Here is a 21,499-nt window from a genome sequence, read left to right on the forward strand (position 1 = left end):
TTTTTAGTTAAAACAATTGAAATATCAAATATACAAAATGAATACGAAAACCAAAAGAAAAAACCAAAAAACAGAATACTTTACATATTATGCGAGTTTTATTTCTATTTAGACATTATGCAATAAAATACGTGTATTTTTTGGATGCGACATATTTTATGAAGAGCTTGCTTAGTTGTTGTGAAAAAATAAAAGAAATAAAAATAAAATTAAAAACAAATAAATATAAATGAACAAATTACAAGCTTAATGTTAAACGAAAAAAAAGAAAGAAAGAAAAACAAAAATAAATACATTAACTTAATCCCAAGAGCAAAAAAATAAAATGTAGCATATCAAAAACCAAGCTCTCAAAATTACAAATACATTATAAATATTTAACTAGTTATTAAAAAAATAAAAAATATAAATAATTGAAATTCATACTGAATTGCATTCAATAAAAAAAACACAAACGCATAAAGGCAACTAAGGTAAAAAACAAAACAAAAAACGAATACGAATACAAATACAAAATAAAATACACTACAGATCCACACACAGATAAATAATGAACAACTTTTTGCAAATAACTTCAAATTCAATTTAATAAAAGTTTTAGAAGCTTGTGTCGTGTTGTTTTCGTTTTCCTATTGCTAATGAGATAAGTTAGCTTAACTATTTAGTCAGTCAGTCACTTGGGTTGCTGCATCAGCTCCTTTAGCATGTGGAATGTTGCCTCTCGCTCCTGGCGCATTACGCTGGACAGCTCCTGCAGGAACTGCGCCTGCATTTCCCGCTGCTCGCGCAGAAAGCGTTCCTGGGATTCCTTTAGAGTGGACAACAGTTGCTTTTGGCCCTCGCTGATGCTGGTTAGCACCTCCAGCGGCGTTGGCTCTGGCGGCATCTCAAATGCATCCTCATACTCCTCGCTCTCGGCTGCAGCACGCAACAAATCGCAACTTGAACCGGAGCTGCTGCCCTCACTGTCGCTCTCGAGTGGCGTCGCTGGCTTGCTGGACACACCCATGGAAGTGGTTGTCATATTTTGACTCGCTTTCGTTTTCGTAGTGCGCTTCTTCTTCATCAGATCTTCTAACATTTCGAAGTGGCGGGGCAGCATCCGCACATTTCTTAGACCATCTTTCTTGACCTCGCGATAGCGCCGCAGCAACAAGCGCAGCTTGTTGCGCAACTGATGGGGCGTTCGCTGGTAGGACTGCTTCGCCAGGATATTCGATATGTAGGCCAGAGTCTTGAAGTTGCGTTTCTTGGAGCCATCCAAAGCACGGAACAGATTTTGCTGTTTGATGATTGCCAGAAAGGCATCCACCTCGTGATCAGTCCAATAATACGAATCGGGATGACCTGACCAAATGAGTTAAGTTATAATCTTAGTCAGAGATATGTTAATTACAACGATCATTTGGCTTTAGATAACCTTGATCTAAAGCTAATTATAAACCTACGATTGGTTCTGGATGTGTCGGCGTCGCCTTCATCGCTGTAATTGTAATCGCTTTCGGTGCCGCTGCTGTAGTTCGCTTCGGATTCCGCGCCCGATTTCTTCACGGGATTCAGCAGCTGGTGCATGGCCTCGAAATGCTCGAAAGTATCGCCGCCATTCTTGGCCTTGTTGTATTGCCTTCGCAGATGCTGGAATTTAATGCGCAGCTTCTCGGGCGCCTTGTCAAAGGATCTCTTGCCCATTTCCTTCGAGAGCAGCTTGAAGATCTTGGCATTGCGCTTGCGCAACAGCGCAGATTGCAGTCCCATGCTGGTGATGATGTCCAGGAATATGTCCACCTCGCCCTCCGCCCACTTGACGCGCGCGTTGGACGGTATCACGGCACGAACTAAGGCACCTATAATCGACGGGAGCTTGATATAAATCGATATACTTATAAATCTTAAATACGACCTTCGGATTCACTGTCGGAGCCGAGTGCCACATCACCATCTTCCTCGCCGCTGTCATTGGAGTCGCTGTCTCCTTCTCCTGCGCTGCTCTCGCCATGCTGCAACGAACCATTGAGCAATGCGTGCATGTCCTCAAAATGCTCGAACGACTCACCGCCGTTCTTGGCCTTCGCATATTGCCTGCGCAGCTGATGGTACTTAACTCTCAGCTGATCCGGCCGCTTGATAAAGTTGCGCCTGGCCATTTCCCGAGCGAGCAGCTTAAATACTTTGGCATTCCTCTTGCGCAGCAACGGTGCCTGCAGCTTGTGAGTAATTATGATGTTCAGCAAAGCTTCTACCTCGCCCTCTGCCCACTTGCAGCGAAGCGGCATCTTGGACGTGGAGCCGGTCGAGCGGTTCGTATTATCCCCGTTGACCACTATTAAAATACTGGAAATTAGACGGGTATGCTAGATACACGTATGACCTACACTCAAGCTCCAGCGTTTGTGCATACTTCTGCTCCACTTTGATGTCCTCGTCAGGATTTAGTTCCAACTCTTGTTCCGGCTCCTCATCGTCTGTTTCGGGCTGCTGCTTGGGCGACGCCAGCTCGTCGCCCAACAGATCGGCCAAATAATTAAAGTACTGACAGGTACGATTGCGATAACGTGCCGTAAAGTAATCATTTCTCAATTTCTTATATCTATCCCGCAAGTCCGGAACGCTACGGCTATATCCGTTTGGCCACAATTTGCTCTCGGCCATTTGGTTGGCCACGCGCTGCCAATCCCATTTGCCGGCTCCATGCAGCTCTTTCAGAGACTTTATAATGCCGATTAGTGTAACTGTTTCATCCACACTCCAGCTGTCGCTATCAAATGAGCTCATTTTAACCAAATCTGCCTTTTTCTTTTTTGTTTATATTTTTGTCGTTGGCGTTTTTCGGCAAAAGGCAAATTGCTTGGTTCGCTCAGCTGTTTTGAGCTTGGAACTGGTGCGAGCTTGTGTGAACGAAATCGCTAACAGTGAACGGCACTTAACATGCTGCTGAACTGTTAACAGCTCACAGAGAGGCATTTTCATATTGGAACAAAATTTTATATTTTAAGTATTTAAGAGAATTTAATGTATAAACTGATTACCGTACAACAATATATAGCGAAATTAAATACTACACATTATGCCAAGTCAATTTTAAGACCGGCAATGTTAAAATTCAAATATGTCAATAAAATGCGCTATGTTATTTCGATATATGGCACGCAATGTTATCGATCTAAAGTTAACAGGCACTTGTGGCATTTATTTGGTATTGCAGCATTGCGTGCAGGCGGTCACACAGTATTTAACTGAATCTTATTATTGACGGTCGTTTGGCGCTGATGCTACGTCGTTTTCGGTGTTCGGAGTACGTTAATAACAACTTCCAAAATAAAACCGCACAATAATAAAACAAAGTCAATGTTTTGGTGCAAGCAAAACGAATACAAATACGTTACACTGTATCAGCCTCTTCGCGTGCGTAGTTAACTTACATTGCCAAGCGCGATTAAAGTGTTTTTTGCTGTTAACAATTTAAGTTCGTCCCGGTGGCTCTTCCCCTCTCGCTCTACCGTTCGTTCGTTCGTTGGTTTAGGCCGTCTGTCGGCCCCGTTAACACCGAGGTTCAACGCGATCGCCGCTTTTTTTATTGCCATTGTATATTGTATTACTTATAATATTCCGTGAATCGGTCGCAACGCTCATTTATTTTTGTTATTTCAACACAAACAGCTTTTCTGCTGAAACATATATAATTTGCAATACAATCGATCCGAAATTCTCCGATTTCGCGAGCTTTTCGCCCAAAGCTCGGCTTTCGAGATGGAGTTGGGATACGCTTGAATAGACCACAGATTCTCTGTCTCCCTCGCGCGCCGCCATCGTTTATAAACTTCGAAAATAATTTTCATATCCCGAGCATAAACAAATCGTTGGTTTGTGCAAACAATCTCAGTTCAAAATCCATCACGTTCTCATATTTATGCGCTTTATGAATTAAATAAATAATCAAACGCGTGTTGGATACGTACCCGATCCGGAGCAGGAGCTACAGCGACGATGTCTATATCTGGCATTATGTTGTGGATGTCTATAGGAGCTGGCATATTGCTGATCTACAGTTTCAACCTGGCATCGGCCTCGGCAACGGCCAACGCCGGCTATGTCGACCACGGAGATACGAAAGGTAAGCGATTTCACAATATCAACAAAAACTCAGCTACTTTTTGCGTTTCAGTCATTAAGTTCAGTTCAGTTATAAAGAAAGATTAAAAATGATTCGGAAACTTACTGGAAAATACTCTTTTTATCAACTAATTCCTATGAAAATTATATATCATATCAAAGTTAGCCTGAGAATTACATGATATCATTTTTCTAAGCACATTTATGAGCTCATAACAAATAAGTTTCATATTTAGTCTAAGTGTAAAACAATTTATATACCAAATGTTGTGGCTCTGTTATCAGTTGCCGAGTTCAATAAGGCTACAATTCTTCTTTTATAATAGATTTGATAAACGAAACTGTTGTATATATATATAAGATTTAAAAAGCAAGTCTTAACTAATTGTCAATTTCCCTCAAGTAACTCCCCTATTTTCCAACAGATCTCATTAATATTTCATACACACCTCACTTAGTTTACAGTTATATCACATACCATCGCAGGTTATGCTGACGCTCATAGTACTCGACTTGAATGGGTCTACGTTTACAGGGTATCTTACGTACGCCAACGTACGCTCAAGGCAACAGATAATAAATGCCAACTGAGATTACAGTGAGCACCCCAAGACAGTGGACAGACAGCAGTTTTTGATAAAAGAGATTCAATTCATTGAATTGGAGGAGGAAGTAGATCTGCCGTATGAATCGTACATCTGTTCATTCTGTTGCCCTTTTGTGAACAGGTTTCCAGCGGCGACAGATTTCCCATGGCATCGCAAACAAGGAGCAGAGAGCACAGTTTTCTACCTGTTTGTTTGTTTGGCTTTGCTTTTACTTTGGCATTTACCTGTGCCAGCCAGGTAGCAGCTAGTTGGCCCATTAAGCATCTCTTGCCCGTGTCAGTTCATTCTGTATCTCAGCTCGAGTAAATATGAATTCAGTACAGATACGAACACAGTTTGCACGCTTCATTGCTCTCGCTCACTCGCTGTCTTGCTGTCTTGCTATCTCCCTCTCTCTCTCTCCCCCTCTCTTTGTTGGCTCGTTAAGATCAGGATCACTTTTGTAGGCGCAAACGGCAAGCGCTCTGCCAAAATTTTCTATGCCATTTGCATGTTTTTTGTTTTTATATTCTTTTTTTTGTTTGTTGGGGCACGCAAAGGGCAGCTCCATTGGCTCCCCTGCTGTGCCTCGCCATCCACCCGCTATTGTGCAAAAAACGAGCCAAATAACCTGTTTTGGCTCTGTCTTTGCTTGTGCTGTTTATACCCTGCACACGCTGTAAATGGGTAAAGATGGGGCATATTGGGAAGGCCAGCAATTAGGCTAGCAGGTGAGAGAGAGAAGCGGTAAACGATAAATATCGATTGTTTAACTCGTGCCATCTTTGCATATAGATATACATCTATCTATCTATCTATTTATATATCTCCTATCTTCACTCATATTCTCATATATATTACTTCAATATTGCAATGCCTGCATAATGAACAAAATCTTGAGCTGGAGCTACACTGTTTGCCTTAAAAATAATCTTCATCGTCAATTTTCTGCTCTGAAATGTTATATTAGTCGAAATAATCTTGTAGCTTATCCAATTACAGGGTATCTCGTAGTTGCTTGCCCTGCGCTCTTACTTATTTTTAATGTCTTTCTTGCAAAAACAAACCCACATGCATCGCATCACAGCTATACAGCTCGCTCGCTCACTCTGGCCCTCTCCCTCTGCCTCTCTCCCTCTCTCTCTCTCTCTCACTGCCTTCTGCGCCTGCGCCACTTGGTTTCGTATCTGTTTTTCTTGCTTTTGTTGTACTACAGACTTCCTACCACCTGCCTCCCCAGCTCTGCCTCGCTTCGTCTCGTCTTGCGCTTTGTCTTTGCCAACTTCGTACGCATCTGAACCGTGAGATTTTATTTCATGCAAAAAAGTAGAAGTACTTGGACTCCTGTTGTTGTTGCTGCTGGCACAACTTGCAGGTGTTTTGCACACTCGCACAACAGCAACAACAGAAGGAAACCAGCTTATAAATTATAAGTTGCGCTCAGGTTTGTTTTTTGGCTCTGATATGGCCCAAACAAGGCTTGTTTGCCTGTTTTTCTTGGCTAATTTTTGAGCTACAATCCTTATGCCTGCGGTTCATGTAATTGACGTGCAACTATTAACATAAATTACAGCTCAACTGTACGATTTTTGCTACTTAATATATTTTCATGCCTTCAACTGTCACCTGCTTAGCAAGTCCTCCATGTTCACTTTATGTGCTTTGTTTGTCTGCTCTGTGGATCTTCTCCTCCGTGCTCCTTGCTCCCTTGATTTAGCTGTTCTTGTTACATGTTTAATTTATTCTCCATGTTCACCTAAAGTTAAGTTCACTATCTCTTTGGTGCCTATAGTCATTTCTGTTCTATTCTTATCTATTTACCCTCTTAGTCACTTCATTTGCAGTCATTTCTTATAATATGTACCATCAAGAACCTTAAATAACCATAGCTATTCTTGGCTTAATTAGTCTGTTATTACTTAAAGACTTGCCCCTTACTTTATCAAGATTTTCTTTAGCTTAAAATCTGATTTTAACCTTCAGCACTTGGCTTTTAAATATCAAATCTTATTCCGCCTTCAATCCAAGTTGCATTCTTCACATTATTAACATATATTCTCATATGATTATATGCCTAGTCTAATAGTTAATATGCGTTAGTTTCTATTAAGTAATTGCCTATTGTTGGTTAATAAACTTACACTTTGGTTTATGGCAACTTCATGGTCTCTTGTACCAGGCAAATACTTCCTAATTATAACAACTTATATATAATTAACTACATATTATTACTATCCTATCTACTTAAATCTCTGCTTCATAAATAATCATAAAACTTTTACCTCTTCTTGGGGACTTCAGCCCATTGCACAAAGTTCCACTCGAGCAATTTCCAACCATTTATCTCTCGATTTATAGACTTAGAAACGTGCTGAAACGTAATGCAATTTATATGGAACCCTGATCCCATTGATCAATGTGCAATATGGAATTGAAACTCATCGTGACTTGTGAGGCAAAGACTGCATATGAATCAACCAGCTATAAAGGTATATATATATATAGGAGTATATCCATTAAAAAGTCTAAACAACTCTCTTATCAACATTGATAAGAAAGTCACAAACGTTGAATATGTAGACCCCACTGATAATTACCCATGCATTACCTGAGAAATACAAAAAAAAGAATATCATTTGATATTTCGTTTTAACATGAAAACGCCGACAGTCGAAATTCTAAACTCGGGAGCTCTTAGCTGACGCATGATTTCTAATTAAAACTTTAAGTAACAACAAGGCTGATTGCGTGAGGCAGAGAGGCAGAGTGATCGAAGGGACAGACACTGCGCATTTAGCTATTGAAACTTAAATAAAGATTAGATTAAGATAAATATATTGCTTTAAGCACTTGACTCTTATGTCACTATCTTGCCTCACTACGGCGTATAGAATATAGAAGACATTTTGAGGGCTGTCATACTGCCCTTGTGGTATATAGGTCAGAAAAAGAATATCCTGTTCCAATGCCCAGTTTAGAAAAAAGTCTTATGAAATACAGGCTATAGAAAGCAGGATATATAGAGGCATAAACCTATCACAAGATGATCAAGGCATATAAAGGGGGTAAATACGGGGAAACCCTATCACAAAATGATCTTATGTGCTCTAAGATATAGAGGCATAAACCTATGAGAAGATGATTCATTTGCACAGGGTATAGAAAAACAGGATATAGGACAAGAAAAATATGGAAGTAAGTGCCGTTAAGTGCCTTCCAGCGAAAAGTGGCCGACAGGAGTTAGACTTAGGAACATGCTAAGTGCCACAGCCAGGATCAAATCACGCGACAAGCTGAGAATAACAGGACAGGAAAAACAACAAATGAGTAGAGAAAAAAAGACAGTCGACACTCGAGTGACGCGACGGCTGACTCTTGAGTGGCAGCTAAGGACTTGGACGCCCACGTTTCGAGTCTCAGACGCAGTCTCAGGTTCGAGGCCGCCTAAGACAATACAAAAGTATCGAGTTTCATAAGGATATATGATGTTATACATATTAGCGGATGCGTTCAAAAAAGAGAGCAGAAAAACAACAGAGAACACAGAACAGAGAAAGTTCCCATATGCAAGTCCTCAAAGCATTTTTAGCTGGAAAAAAATAGAATGAAATGAAATTATGAAAAACACTTGAGAAATAACAAGAAGAAGAAGACGTTGAAGTAGAGAAGTGTATCTAATTATTGAAGAGGCCGCACGCCCACTTAAGAGCGGTTCTTTGTGGCTGCCAGACGAAGTCCTCTCAGGCTTTATCTTTGTGTGCTGCAGGGCTCGGCATTATCTATAGGGTCACAGAATCTGTGTGACGGACAGAGCATTGTTGCCAGAGATTCTCTACGTTTCTCACGTATGCAAAGCAGCTTCTCTCTCTCTCTCTCTCTGTCTCTCTCACGCCTGCTGCAATCATAAATAATAATCAATTTCCTGTGTGGCACGAAAAAAAAACAAGCAGCAGCAACAAAATGTTTCCCATCGCTCCGCACTTAAGCGAGTGCCATATGCGATTGCAAGTTTTCTTTCTTTTTTTGGATTTTCATCTCGTTGGTGAGAAAATGCGAGGCTGAAAACTGACAATGAAAATGAATGAAAAGCGAGTGGGGCTCAGTTTTGTTTAAAATCTGTAAAATGTTGCTTATTGTTTGTTATTTTTTATTGTTGTGTCTGATTTGGCTCGTAACATTTGCGTCCATTTGGCTGCACAGTTTGACAGCCATTGGCCATTGAGCTGTGCACCAATCAGCGTGCTCTCTCTCGCTCTCCCTCTCTCTCTCTCGTGTTCGCGCAATTGATTGCGCTGCAGCTGTAGCAGAGCGAGGTTAAATGCTGACCCAATCAACGTGCCCCCCATTTGCTCCATGACGCATGCGTCGGCTGTTCTTGCTGCTGCCTCTGCAGTTTGTTTGGTTTATGAGTTGGCCAAATAATAACAATAATGCGGCAGCAACAGCAGCGTGCAGCTGTCGTCTTGCAATCTCAACGAGTTGCTCTTGCAACTCAACCCTCTCTCTCTTTCCCTTACTCCACTCTCTCTCTCTGCCTTTTCTTTTGGTTAAGCATTAAAGCGTCTGTCGCCACATTGCAGCCTGTCGCTGAGATAAACACATTGTAATTAGTGAAGGGCTGCATTCCCTTTGGCTCATTATCAGCCAGATCATCATGACCACGATCGCGATCAGCGAGGGTGATCATGCAGCATGCGGGGGCGACTGCCATGCACTCTGCCATATGTCATCGTAAGCTGAGACAAGCCTGATGCATCGAATTACCATTAAGCCAACATCTGATACTTAATCATATCTCGACCATATTCCAAATCTGTCAAGAAGCTAAAGCAATATTCTCCATATGATTTATGTGCAATTTTGGGTTATTTATAGTTGTTTCTTTGACATCTTAATCAATTTATTACTTAATATAGGCATTTACATTTAATAATATAATTTTATATACTTTGTAATATATAATTATATATTATCAAAAATATGTGAATATATAAAAACTATTCTAAATGAACTTTTATTTTATCATTTTTATTTTATTTACTTAATTATTATAATTTTATTATTATTTTTCTTTATTACTTTATTTTTTAATTATTAAATTATTTATATTGTTGTTTGTTATAAATAAATTTCTTATAATTATATTTAATATATTTTTTTAATATTACAAAATGTTTTATTTTATATAATATTTAATAATTTTGAGTAGTAGTCTTCTTATATTATTTATTATTATATAACAAAAAAACAGTCTTAAAAATAAAAAATAAATTAAACAGCGTAAGCTTTAGTCAAGAAAGTCTTATAAAGTTCCATGAACTTCGGCCAAATTCAAAAGATTTCAAATTAATTTTTTAACCCAAGATAAGGTTTTAGCTTTAATTAAATTTTATGCATGAAAAGTAAATTTATTTGCTATTTATCCTTTCACTGCCCTCTAAAAATTAGCATTAAGATTTATGCGCTTGCTGCTGCTGTTGTTGTTGTTAGTGCCAAGCCGGACGAGCGAGCTGAGATGAAAGGTTTTTGATTTTTTTAGCCGGAAAACGTTTGGACACATAATAAGGCAATGTTAGAGGTGGACTGGGGGAGGGGTAGCCGGGCGGCAGGCGGCTGTTGCTAAAGGTCAACGTCGTCTCCAGCAATGATCTTGCATAATTACAAAGAGACGTGTCCGAGCGGCAGATCTGACACTGGCAAAGAAACGAGCCGAAAAGAAGAGACAGACAGACGAGCAATGCTAAATGCTAAAGAAAAGAACTGCGGAAAGAAGTGAAAAGTAAAGAAAAGGTTTGGCCCCCTGAATGGAATGGAATGGAATGGACAAGAGCTGGCATTCAGCACTGGAAGCGGGCTAGCCAACTGTGGAGTTATGTGTGTGTATTTGTTTAACCCTACGATGACTGCGGGTCACAGTAAGCAATAACAGAAACAGCAACAATAAGAACAATGTGAATCATTGACAGTTTTTATGAAGCGCCGCATGCATCACTCAGCGCTCAAGAAGTTGCCGCTCTTCTAAATTCTTATGTATAAGAGTATGTGTGTGTATATGTGTATGCTCGTTTATGATCGGACCGCACCCCACTTTGCCTGTAGCTTTCAAAATCATTTCAAATTCAATACAAAAAGTCAAATGATGACGAAAGTTGGGCCCAGTTGTTGTCTCGTGGGGAAGCGAGGCGCGGGCCGGCACATTGGAAAATTGGAATGTGGCAAGCCAAAGGCAAAGCGTTTGCGTTAATTAAAAACAATTAAGGCGTCAGGAGAGGGAGCAGCAATAGCAACAGCAGTAGCAGCAGCAGGCGCAGTCGTGGCGGCATTCGGCACCAAACAGTTGAGTGTCTCTCACGCATAGCGAAAAGGTTTTGACTTTGCCTTCTGCTAAATGTGGGTCGTGTGAAGCAAGAGAGTGAGAGAGACGGCGGGAGAGCGAGAGAGATGGAGAGAGAGAGATCGAGAGCACATGTGAGCTGTAGGGCTTACATTAAAATTGTATAATATTAATTGCGGTTAATTGGGATTAACAGCTGCGCCAAAATGCCGACGCGCTCAACTGCAAATTGTCGAGGGGAGCGAGGAAGAGAGCGAAAGCTTTTTACTGTTTTATTTGCACTTGCAGTTGCAGGCAATGGCGAAAGGCAAAGCCGAAGGCGAAGGCACAGCGAAAACGGCGAAAAATCAGCTTAAAGTAACAGCAGCTAAGCAGGCATTGCTTGCGGCGAAGAGAGAAAGAGAGGAGCGAAGAGCATAGTCAGAAAGCATGCACTAAAAATGATTTATGCTCAGCGCCTGCTGTTGCTGCTGTCATGACAGGTTCGCCTGCTACGTTTACTGCTTCTTCTTCTGCTCTGCTCACTCGCTTGTCGTTGTGTTCGCTCCCTACGCGCTTTCTTCCTTTCAGCACTTGCGCAGCCGGTTCGATTTCCTGTTATTCTTTTGCCTGGCCTGCTCCCAAAGTGATAACAAAACATTTTTTAGAATTCGCCGCGAATTGGCGACAAAATAGCCGAAGCTAGTAATAGCTCTTGACCAGCCCACTAGAGGCCGCCCCATCCGGTGTTCATCATCCGGTGTTTGGCAACTGGTTCTGCTGCTGCGCCGCTGCTGTTGCTATGGCAGGATTGCCAGCGAAGCGGTAATTAAGCTGAAAAATCAAATCGTTATGGTCTGGGGCCGAGGGGCTGGCATTACATTTTCCTGCCTGGAATTTCCGCTGCAAGTGACGGCCCAGGCGCGCGAGTTAATTACACCTGTTGATGGAATAGTGCGACAGGCGTGGTTTGCATTGGATAGCTACCTGCTACCTGCCGCCATATGCTGCACAGATTGGTAGTACAGATAGACACACACACACACACACACTGAGACACTAAAGCGTGTCTGCTGAGTAATTGTTTTGGCTATGTGCAACAGAATCGGAATCATGCAGCGGAAGTAATTTGAGGTTAGATCTATGATCTGTGATGATGATGCTGCTGCTGCAGCTGCAGCTGAGCGAGAGGTTAATAGGCGCCGGCATACAAGGGTTAATAGCCAATAGCTAATGCTCGTTTGGGTCAACATAAAGTGTTAAAAGTCGAGCTCTTCTGCCATTCCCAGAAGTCATTAGTTAACTAACACACGCACGCACACCCTCGGATGACTTTCCCAAATGCAGTTTTTCTTTTGAAGCTTAAGTCGAACTTTCGGGTCGCCGCTGCTGCACCCATAAAGCCAATGTTGAAACAAACGTCAACTGCGTACAACTTGCGCATACGTAAGCCACAAAGCAACAAAAACAAAAGAAACAGAAACAGAAACAGGCAACGCGCATTAGCTCCATGGCAACAACAACAACAACAATGGCTCAACAGCCACAATTCAAATTGTATACAAATGTGTTTTCAATTTCAAATGCGATCGCCACACTGCGATAAATAGTCGAGCACATTCACATTTATACACTGCCTAGGCATATGCACATATGTATATCAAATGCGTTTTGCGGCTTTTACATTTACTCTCTCGAGTGGCTTCTCTTAGTGGTTTTTACGCTTAGGCCGTATCTATGCGTCTGCATCTAAGCGAGATCTCAATTGAGATACGTTAGCAGCGGAAGCAATATTGATTGGAATTCATGTTTTTGTTAACAGCATTTATATAATTGTATATTAAATCCAATCTGAGGCTGAAGAAAGATGCGACTGATGGCTTAAAGATATTTGAGTATATGAAGTACATGCCTTCGTATTCAAATGGCAAATATTATTGAATATTTTAACAAACTATATTATGGCTAACTCAAGCAGCTGCTGAAATAAATTTGTTGATAATTATCTTATCTGCTCACTAGATATTCAAATTCATAAAACTTTCTCAGGTGTTAATGGCAGACTTCTAACTCATAGGCATTTATCAATGAAATAATTAACAACCTATCAGCAGGCCAACCAATTATAAATTTTAAACATATTCCAATTTCTCGAATCAGAATAAAACAACGATAAAGAAGAGGAAAGAGAACGTGTTTGATCAACTTCCTTTATCTTTATCGTTAGCAAATCTCAGAAAATTATTATAATAATATTCACAAGCTAAAAACCCAATTGACAACTGTACTTTTTACGATAAATAAATTTCAAAGCAAAAGCAAAAAAAAATGCCCAAATAAATCGCAGTTAAAATTATCAGAAATCACATAAAGCAAAAAAAAAAACTAAGCAACAATTGTCGCGTAATGTCACAATTATTTTACATGCGACATGAACCAAATAACAAAAAGAAAAAACAAAAAAAAAAACAATTTCAGGGAGTGTCCAACGTCGAGACGCCGCTGCTCCAATGAAAATTCTACACACACACACACACACACGCGCGCACACGATCAGACGCTTGAATGCCATCCAATATTTTAGTCAATAAAAATACAATTGAGAAATTGCCATGGCGATCACGTAGCAACAACTACAACAATAACAACAACAAGAACAAGAGCTGGGCGCCCAATTGGCATTGGCTGCAGTCGATATTTCTTGGAAGGCGCAACGTGCTCTCAAAGTTCTCTGCAACACAGCAGATTTCCAATGGGGTCGACGCTTGTTGCTGCAACTGCTGCTGTTGTAACTTTCGTCGGTGTTGCTGCTGTTGTTTCGCTTAACCCTGCAAATGTTGCTGCTGCTGTTGCTCCTGCAATTGCTGTGGCTGTTGCTTTTGGTCCTTTCATTGTTGCTGCTGCTGCTGTTCTCGTAGCTGTTGTTATTGCTGCTACTGTAGGCACAGCAATTGCTGTTGCTGTTGCTGTTGCTGTTGTCCTTGTCAGAGCTGTTGCTGCCCTTTTAGTTCAGGCTGTTGCTGCCTTGCAGCTGTTGCTGTTGTTGTTATTGTTAAGTTTTGCTGTTGCTATTGGCTCTGCTAGTTGTAGCTGTTGTCGCTGCATTGCTGCTATTGTCGTCGCTGTTACATTGTTGTAGCTGACGCTGTCATTGAGCTTGTCACAATCTCTGCTTTACACGTTAACTAAGTGCAAGTACAGCAGCTACAACGAGTCAATCGCCTTTAGCTTGGCCCCCCCTCGTCTACGGCAGCTGCTCCCCTCGCACATGCATCACCTTTGGGGTCGACCTTTGTGTTGCGACTTGTGCTGATTGCAGCGTTAAAAATCACCTCAAAAGTAGATGACAACAACGAAAACATTGTACAACGTGTACACATGTAGGCACATATCATCATAACTCAAAAAAAAAATAAGGTAAAAAAAACAAAATGAAGAAAAATTTTAAAACCCAAAGCCGAAAACTTTAAAGAAAAGGCGAGCAGAGAACCTACAAACAATATATAATATTGTTAGGCTCAGCACGTTTGTGGAGCCTGAAGTTGAAAGCAGAGAAACGTAAATGAGCTGACTGCGCTCGCTACTGACTGCGCCATACGCTGTTCGTAGTGCGTTGATTGCCGAATAGTTGAATTGGATCTGGTTGGTACTTGTGGTACTGTTGTGGCTCTAAAGCCTAGCTGATTTGGAAACTCGTAGTGTGAAGTGGAAGATCTTTAACTAAAGGCAATTTATAAGATTTGACAACAGAACGAGATCGAACAGATGCAGCTAAGTCTGTCTTAGCTCTAGCTATACAAATTAGGCATATATCAAGCATATCAATATATGTGCCTATATGCATATATACTCGGATACATCTATCTATAAACTATAACTGACTTTATAAACCAAGCTGTAATGCTCAACTTTTAAACGAGTTCTCCCTATCTATATATATAGAGAAGATTAGCAGCAACAGCTGGCTGGCTCTAGCTCTAATAATATTATTGTCTTTCATATTTTGTCTGGTTGAGTCTTAATATTTATATTAATATTAATAGCTGTCTCAAATAAATAATCTCTGAATATATATCATATATATACTCTCTCTCTCTGTATAGCTAACAGAGTATTGCAACGTATACGTATTATTCAGCAACAGCAAATGAGTTTTATGCTGGGCTCAGCAAAAGTCTTTGGTTTTTGGTGTTGTAAAGTCGTCGAACCATTATGAATTTAATGCCCATACAGGCATTCATTTCTACATTATATGCTAAAAGCGCAGACTTCAAATTAAAAATAAAATAACAAAAAACAGCTGAAGAAAAAGAAAACGAATCCAATAAGAGTCGCTGATTGCCAAAAGTCGCGCTGTCGGTTGCCAGCGTACGTAGAGCTCATTGAATTTTGATGAACACCCGCCGTGCGCTCCAAAAAGGGCTGAGAAAAACCTTTAGTTGGATCTCTGCAGAGAACCGGTCTCTGTATCTATGGCTGAGCCGCTGCCACAGCCGCAGCCACAGCCTCAGCTTTGGCGCTTTTTGTGTGCTCCGGAAGTAATTAATGCCTTTTTTTCTTATTTAGTTTTTTTTCTGTTGTTGAACGCTGAAACATAAAACAGAATCTATGCATTAGAGGCGAGTGCTCTGGCCGCGTTCAACTTGTAGTTTTTGTTGTGTTGGGCGAACTTTCTCCAAGCGCAGCTCCATTCCCAGCTCCCAGCTCCCAGCTCCCAGCTAGCAGCTAGCAGTTTGCAGCTAGCATCTTTCAAGTTGGCCATTCGATTGACCGAATTGCAAAGCGTTTGTCAACGCCAACGACAGAAAATGATGTGCGCTGCATTGGCCAATGCGGGCGGGCAGGCCATAAACCTGCCACAAATATGGCAACTGCTGGTCGCAACTCTGCGAGGATGGCAACAGCAACATGCAGCTGCCTCCCGAAATGGTCAATGCGACATAATTGATCAATTGGCAGCGCTCAGCGCTCTGAGCTGTGCGCATCCTATACCCCCAGGCCCCCAGTTGGAGGCCATAGTTGGTCATCCGCCATTTAAAGACACGACAAGTAGCGAGCGAGCCAGCGACGAATGACGAGCAACGAGTTACAGCTAGAGCTACCCTTCGACTCGGGCTGCTTTTTAATTAAGCCAGGCTGTTTGCTGTTTGCACTGCTGGCAATTGCCATAAGTGGAGCCTGTCGTTTCGCCATAGCCAGCAAGTCTTATGTGTGCCATCATCAGCTGCGCGACAGTCCTGTTAGCTGCCTGAGATATGAGCTGCATAGACAGCTCAAGCTAGAGAGCTGCCAGACGTGTGTTTTGTTAATAAGGCTAGAGTCTAGTGCTTATGGCAAGACAAGTGACTCATAGCGAGAGCTGAGCGAGCATAGCGAATGAAATGTGGAAAGTAACGAGTGAAATGTACTGAAGGATAGACAAAGACAGAGCAACGAGTAGCGAGTGCTGCTGATGTGAGTAGGTACTGAGTACAGAGTGAAGAGCAGCGAGTGCTGATGTGATAACAGCTGCTGATGTGAGTAGGTACTGAGTACAGAGTGAAGAGCAGCGAGTAGCGAGTGACAAGTAACGAGTAACGAGTAGCGTCTATCGAATGCCAGCAATGTTAAGTGATGCATGAAGTTGCTTATATAAAAGTTGCTTATAGAAAAGGAATGAGAAGTAAATAAAAAGTAGCAAGCAAAAACTAACGAGAGACGAGAAGTAATGACAACTAAAAACAAGAAATTAACCATTAACAATTAAGAAATTAGGAATATAAATTGAAGACTAATATAGCAAGAGCAAGCAAGCAAAGCCTAGAAAGCAGTTAGAGGCTAGAGTCAGAAGTGAAAAGTAACGAGTAAATACTTGAAAGTAAGTAACGAGTATTAAGCGAAGAGTGATGAAGAATAAGAAGAAGTATGTACCAAGAAGGCTTATAAAGAAGCTAGTAACGAGTGACAAAAAAAGTAACGATTGCGCGTCATGAATCATATAAGGCAAGTAAGGCACATGAAGCAATGAGTTAGCTATGCTACAAGTTGGGTCTACACTTCAATTAAATCAAACGGCTGTTGACAGTTACACTAAGTGGCGGTTGCTGGGTCGCTTGGACAATCGACTCCTCTGTAAGCGAACCGAGCCGCACCAAACTGTGCCACGAGCTGCAACTGTGCAACAGTGCCTCATGCCTCAGCCCATGCCCATGCCCATGCGATACGCCCTGTAAGTTTTGATTAATTTCTGCTGCTTGGGCCATCATTCTTCGTGTCTCGCGACGTCAGTTAGCTGGCTCAGTGAGCCATGCCCAACTCTGTCCATGTCCAGTGGCCATCGGCATGGGCGCGCCCCGAACTAGGGCTCGCATTTTCGTATACAGATAATAATAATCATATTTTTTGTCATATTCTCTTCTGTTTTTTTTTTTCAGTTCATTAATTGCCAACGCTTCATATTTTTATTTGAGCATTACTTTTTTGTGCTCTTTTTGTGTTGTTTTTAATTTGTTTTTCAATTATTTTAGTGGCTGATGTTTTTTTCAGCTTTGTTTTTGTTTTCATTGGAATCGGGCACGCTTGTTGTCGCCATGTTTTTTAGCTGAATTACGAGTCGCCAGCTACGAGTCCGTCTCAGTCGCTGTCTCCGGGCCGGAGTCGAACACGAGCTGTGGCCAAGTTTTCGAATGCTGCTGCAGCATATTTTTAATATATTCCACTCTATATAACACAGTATATATATATATATATATATATATATATATATATATATATATATTTATTGAATGTTTTGTTTATTTGATGCGATAGCTTTTGACACGGCTCTAGGCTTAAGCGTTTGATAGCAGCAGTCGCTCGCTGCGTGCTTATCACTCGCTCCGTGCAACACGGACTTTGTCTTGCCTCCATGGGCGTGGCTCATCTGTCTATCACTTTAGATTGCGTAGGTTTTACAGCCCAAAGTGTGCTAATTACAATAAATATCTTGCCTCAAAGCCAAACAGCCAGGCAGCGTCGGTTTGTCTGCTTGGCGTAGCTGGAAATCGACTTTTGATTTGCAACTGATTGACAAAGTTATAAAAACTGATATGTTTTTCATACAATTATATTACATTGTAATTCCCCCTATCGATTCCGAGAATTCCGAGAGAAGATCGTCAACAATATTTCTTGGGAAGCCTGAGACTTAGGTCAACGTGTGGCTTCAGCTATCAGCCTAAAAACAAAAAGTCGTAAAAATATTTACTTGCGATTGCTGAAATCAATTTTAAATAATGAGCATTAGGAAAACAGTAATTTCACTTTGTATTTATGTATGTATACATTTACTTTTATATATATATTTATACAGACGGACACAGGAACGGACAGCACAATATATCCTTCACTTCGTGAACGAGCATAAAAACTGAGCTCCTGTTCAAAGCATAGCTCACATAACTCAACAACGTCTGCCCATTGTCCGTTAACATACGGAAATGCCATTATATACACAAATATATATATATATATATATAATATATATATGCATGCGAATACGATTACAACAAAATTCTGCATAGTCGCAGAATTTTTGTATTTGGAATGTATCTATGGGTAGACATACAGCAGCACACACAGAAAGTTATATAGGCAGACAGGCGTATACATATATACATATCTCTAATTGATGGAAACAATATGCCAAAGCTGCAACAGCCACAGCAACAGCAATAATCAAGCATAAAGAACGCAAATATATTTAATGGCTCCATCAAATCAAATTTCATCCAACACATCCGCCCACAATGCGCATTTCGATATGCCTATAACTCATGTTATACGATTATAATCGCATTTGTTTATGCAAAATAATCATCCATGTATATCTAAGCAGACAATTGTTTATGGCACATTAGAAAAAAAAACATTTGAGCCAGCTCAAAAAACTTTATGGTCATTAGCGAATTGCTTTGATTTGGAACTGACGGGAATATTGAATAGGGCTCTATTTGTAGTATGGTGAATTATTTAAAATTCTAAAATAACTTAAAGCTCGAAAATATTGTAAATTAGTTATTTACCATTATTGCCAAAGCAGAGAGTTTGCTATAATTTAGTTGCTTTGCTTTAAGAATCAAGCATAACTAAGGAGTTTGATGGGAGGAAGATATGATGAAATTGTGCCTAGAAATTATTATTATTATTTATATATGAAGCTATACTATATAATATTATTTATATATTATATATTTTTGACATAAAATATGTTTTGAAATTGTATAAAAATATTAAAAATTTTGCAGCCTTTGAGATGTTTTTTAGCTTGGCTAATGTCAAAAGTTGACACGTTTCTGATTTATGTTTTTATAGTTTTATTTATATAATTTGCTGATTCTATTGTGAATTATGAAATATGACATTGAAGTTGACTGATTTAGGCGCTGATTATTCCTAAAAACAGGCTACAATTTTTATAGGTTTATTAAAATATTAACTAATCATTCATATATTTTTTTAAAAATATATTGAATAATATTTTAAATTATTAAAATATTAATTCGGTACATATAGAACAATTCTATATTTATATTATCTTATAATTTTTCATTAATTTTTGTACAACAAAAAATAATATATATATATATATATATATATATATATATATGGCCAGCTTTTTGATCAATATTTGAACAGCAATTTATTTATATTTTCATTTTATCATGTGTTAAGAAGCAAACACACCTGAAATGTATTTCACAACAAATTTAAATACTTCAATGCTTAAACTAAATACAATTACGTATCATATATATATATATATATATATATATATATATATATATATATATATTTATATATATATATATATTTATATACATATATATATTTATTTGATATATTTGTATATATTTTTTATATATATAGAAGTATTCAAATATCTTTTCCGGATATGCTGCAACACATCCTTTTCGAGCCAAAAAGTATTTTATTACAGTTTGCGCTTGCCTTTGACAAAGCTTTAATTTCAAAAGAATTTTTTAACTTTTGTGCAAGTTTTTTTATAATGAAAAACATTTTCTTAGTAATTTATTTTAATGATAAAAGCATAAAGTAAGAAAGGCTTTAAAATTTGTTTAGAGAATTTTGTATGCAAGCAAAGTTAAAAGAGTTTATAGTTTAAACAAAAAGTTGATATAAAAGAAAAGGTCAGGAAGAGCAAGTGAAGGACTTCAGGTCTGTCGCACAGGTTGCTGAGTTCAAACAGAGATAAAGACAGATAAATCGACTCTGCTCAAGAATCTATTTGCTTTATTATATCAACAAAGCCTTCTACTGCCCGTTATAAAGATTTATTTCGATTCAGCTGCAGTCTTTACCTAGGCTTGAGCCTTGACTCAACATTCTTTGTAAACTGGCAAATCGTGCCTCAACTTAGTTGCCAACTAATGCCTCACAGTCAGCATCAGCTGCTTCTTGCTCATGTTTGAGATAGAATTTGCACACATGCTTGAGCAAATGTGTTGCATTAACCTTTGGCTAAGTGCCACAGTGAGCAAAAAAATGTTTATGTGTGTGGCACATTTAGTGAAGCAGCGAATGCAGCATCACCAAATGCTAAGCCACAATTAGCTAAAGGCCGACACATGTTGCCAGGCAGCAGCTCAGCTGCTCAGCTGTTGCTGCTACATGTGTCACAGTTGCAGTCAAAAAACAAAAAACCAAAAATTGAAAAGTAAGTGAGTGGGGCGCCACAGAGAGATCGCGCGCAAAAAAAGGGCATCGCTTTGCTGCATGTGGCAGCTCCACAGACTCTGGCAGCATTTTGAGGCGCTTCGACTTGGTTTGATGTTGTTCTCGTTGTTGTTGTTGCTTCAGTGTCGTGAGAATTTTTCGCGTTCGGTCGCACAGCGTGTGAAATTGAAAAAGTGCCACACCCACATTTTTTGTGAGAGGCAGCGGCAGCCACTGTGGACGCATTAAATGAAGCGAAAGTGTTGCAAGCGGCTGCGATAAATGCAAAATAACTGTAAAATTGAGCAGCATTTTGTAATGCCACATCAAAATGCGTAAATACACACGAAGAAAAGTTGGGTAAGCTTTGTGACTAAGCTGAATTTGATTTCTCTCAGTGTACTTAAATTTATTTTTAATTATTTTTACCTTGCTCTTAGTGTATTAATGATTGTTTTTTAGCTGTTGCTACTTAGTCATTTCTCTCAGCTTTAGCTTGATAATTATTTCTTTCAATGCACTTAAATTCATTCTAATTTAAGTTTACTTTTCATTCTAAGTTTTTTCTCCAAGTATATTTTAATTTTAGATTTAATTATTCTCAGTGCATTGAACTTAACTGGGTTGCCAAATTATCTTTTCAAGTGTATTTTAGCTTGAGTCTTACTCAAAGCCCATTTAACCAATCACAATTAACATTCGATTCTCTCTCTCTTTCGCTCTCTTTGCAGGTGAGTCGGCGTATGACTGTGCAGTCGGCGTTAAATACTAAATTCGTTAAATTAATGGTGAATAT

General features: G+C 39.6%; 2 protein-coding genes across 4 annotated transcripts in view; one reads left to right on the forward strand and one right to left on the reverse strand.

Moving 5' to 3' along the window:
* Positions 1–615: 615 nt before the first annotated feature.
* On the reverse strand, positions 616–2,906 carry LOC111592515. Of its 3 annotated transcripts, none has more exons than XM_023304760.2 (4): positions 2,373–2,906; positions 1,901–2,320; positions 1,449–1,835; positions 616–1,347 (listed from the first exon to the last, which is right to left on the reverse strand). In XM_023304760.2, the coding sequence occupies exons 1-4, from the start codon at positions 2,770–2,772 to the stop codon at positions 674–676; spliced, it is 1,881 nt and encodes a 626-aa protein (XP_023160528.2). In that variant the 5' UTR covers positions 2,773–2,906; the 3' UTR covers positions 616–673. The 3 variants fall into 3 exon arrangements, with proteins under 3 accessions (XP_023160528.2, XP_023160527.2, XP_023160529.2); XM_023304759.2 differs by having other exon boundaries at positions 1,449–1,844; positions 2,373–2,904; XM_023304761.2 differs by lacking the exon at positions 2,373–2,906 and having other exon boundaries at positions 1,449–1,844; positions 1,901–1,997; positions 2,054–2,154.
* Positions 2,907–3,248: 342 nt separating this feature from the next.
* The window catches only part of LOC111592533 (epidermal growth factor receptor), a 43,094-nt gene continuing 24,843 nt past the window's right edge, over positions 3,249–21,499 (forward strand). The window contains exon 1 of the mRNA XM_023304816.2: positions 3,249–4,111. Coding sequence (XP_023160584.2) covers positions 3,985–4,111 — 127 coding nt within the window. The 5' untranslated portion in view covers positions 3,249–3,984. The remainder of the gene's footprint in view (positions 4,112–21,499) is intronic.

The sequence above is a fragment of the Drosophila hydei genome, unplaced genomic scaffold (assembly GCF_003285905.1).
Source record: "Drosophila hydei strain 15085-1641.00,03,60 unplaced genomic scaffold, DhydRS2 tig00008134-arrow-pilon, whole genome shotgun sequence".
Taxonomy (NCBI): domain Eukaryota; kingdom Metazoa; phylum Arthropoda; class Insecta; order Diptera; family Drosophilidae; genus Drosophila; species Drosophila hydei.

Bases quoted from the DNA above. Each gene is read 5' to 3' on its own strand.
- LOC111592515 (XM_023304759.2), bottom strand. From the start codon at position 2,772: ATGAGCTCATTTGATAGCGACAGCTGGAGTGTGGATGAAACAGTTACA. The intron at 2,321-2,372 runs GTAGGTCATACG...GTATTTTAATAG, and splicing joins ACAAACGCTGGAGCTTGAGT to TGGTCAACGGGGATAATACG. The intron at 1,845-1,900 runs GTCGTATTTAAG...CGTCGATTATAG, and splicing joins CTCCGACAGTGAATCCGAAG to GTGCCTTAGTTCGTGCCGTG.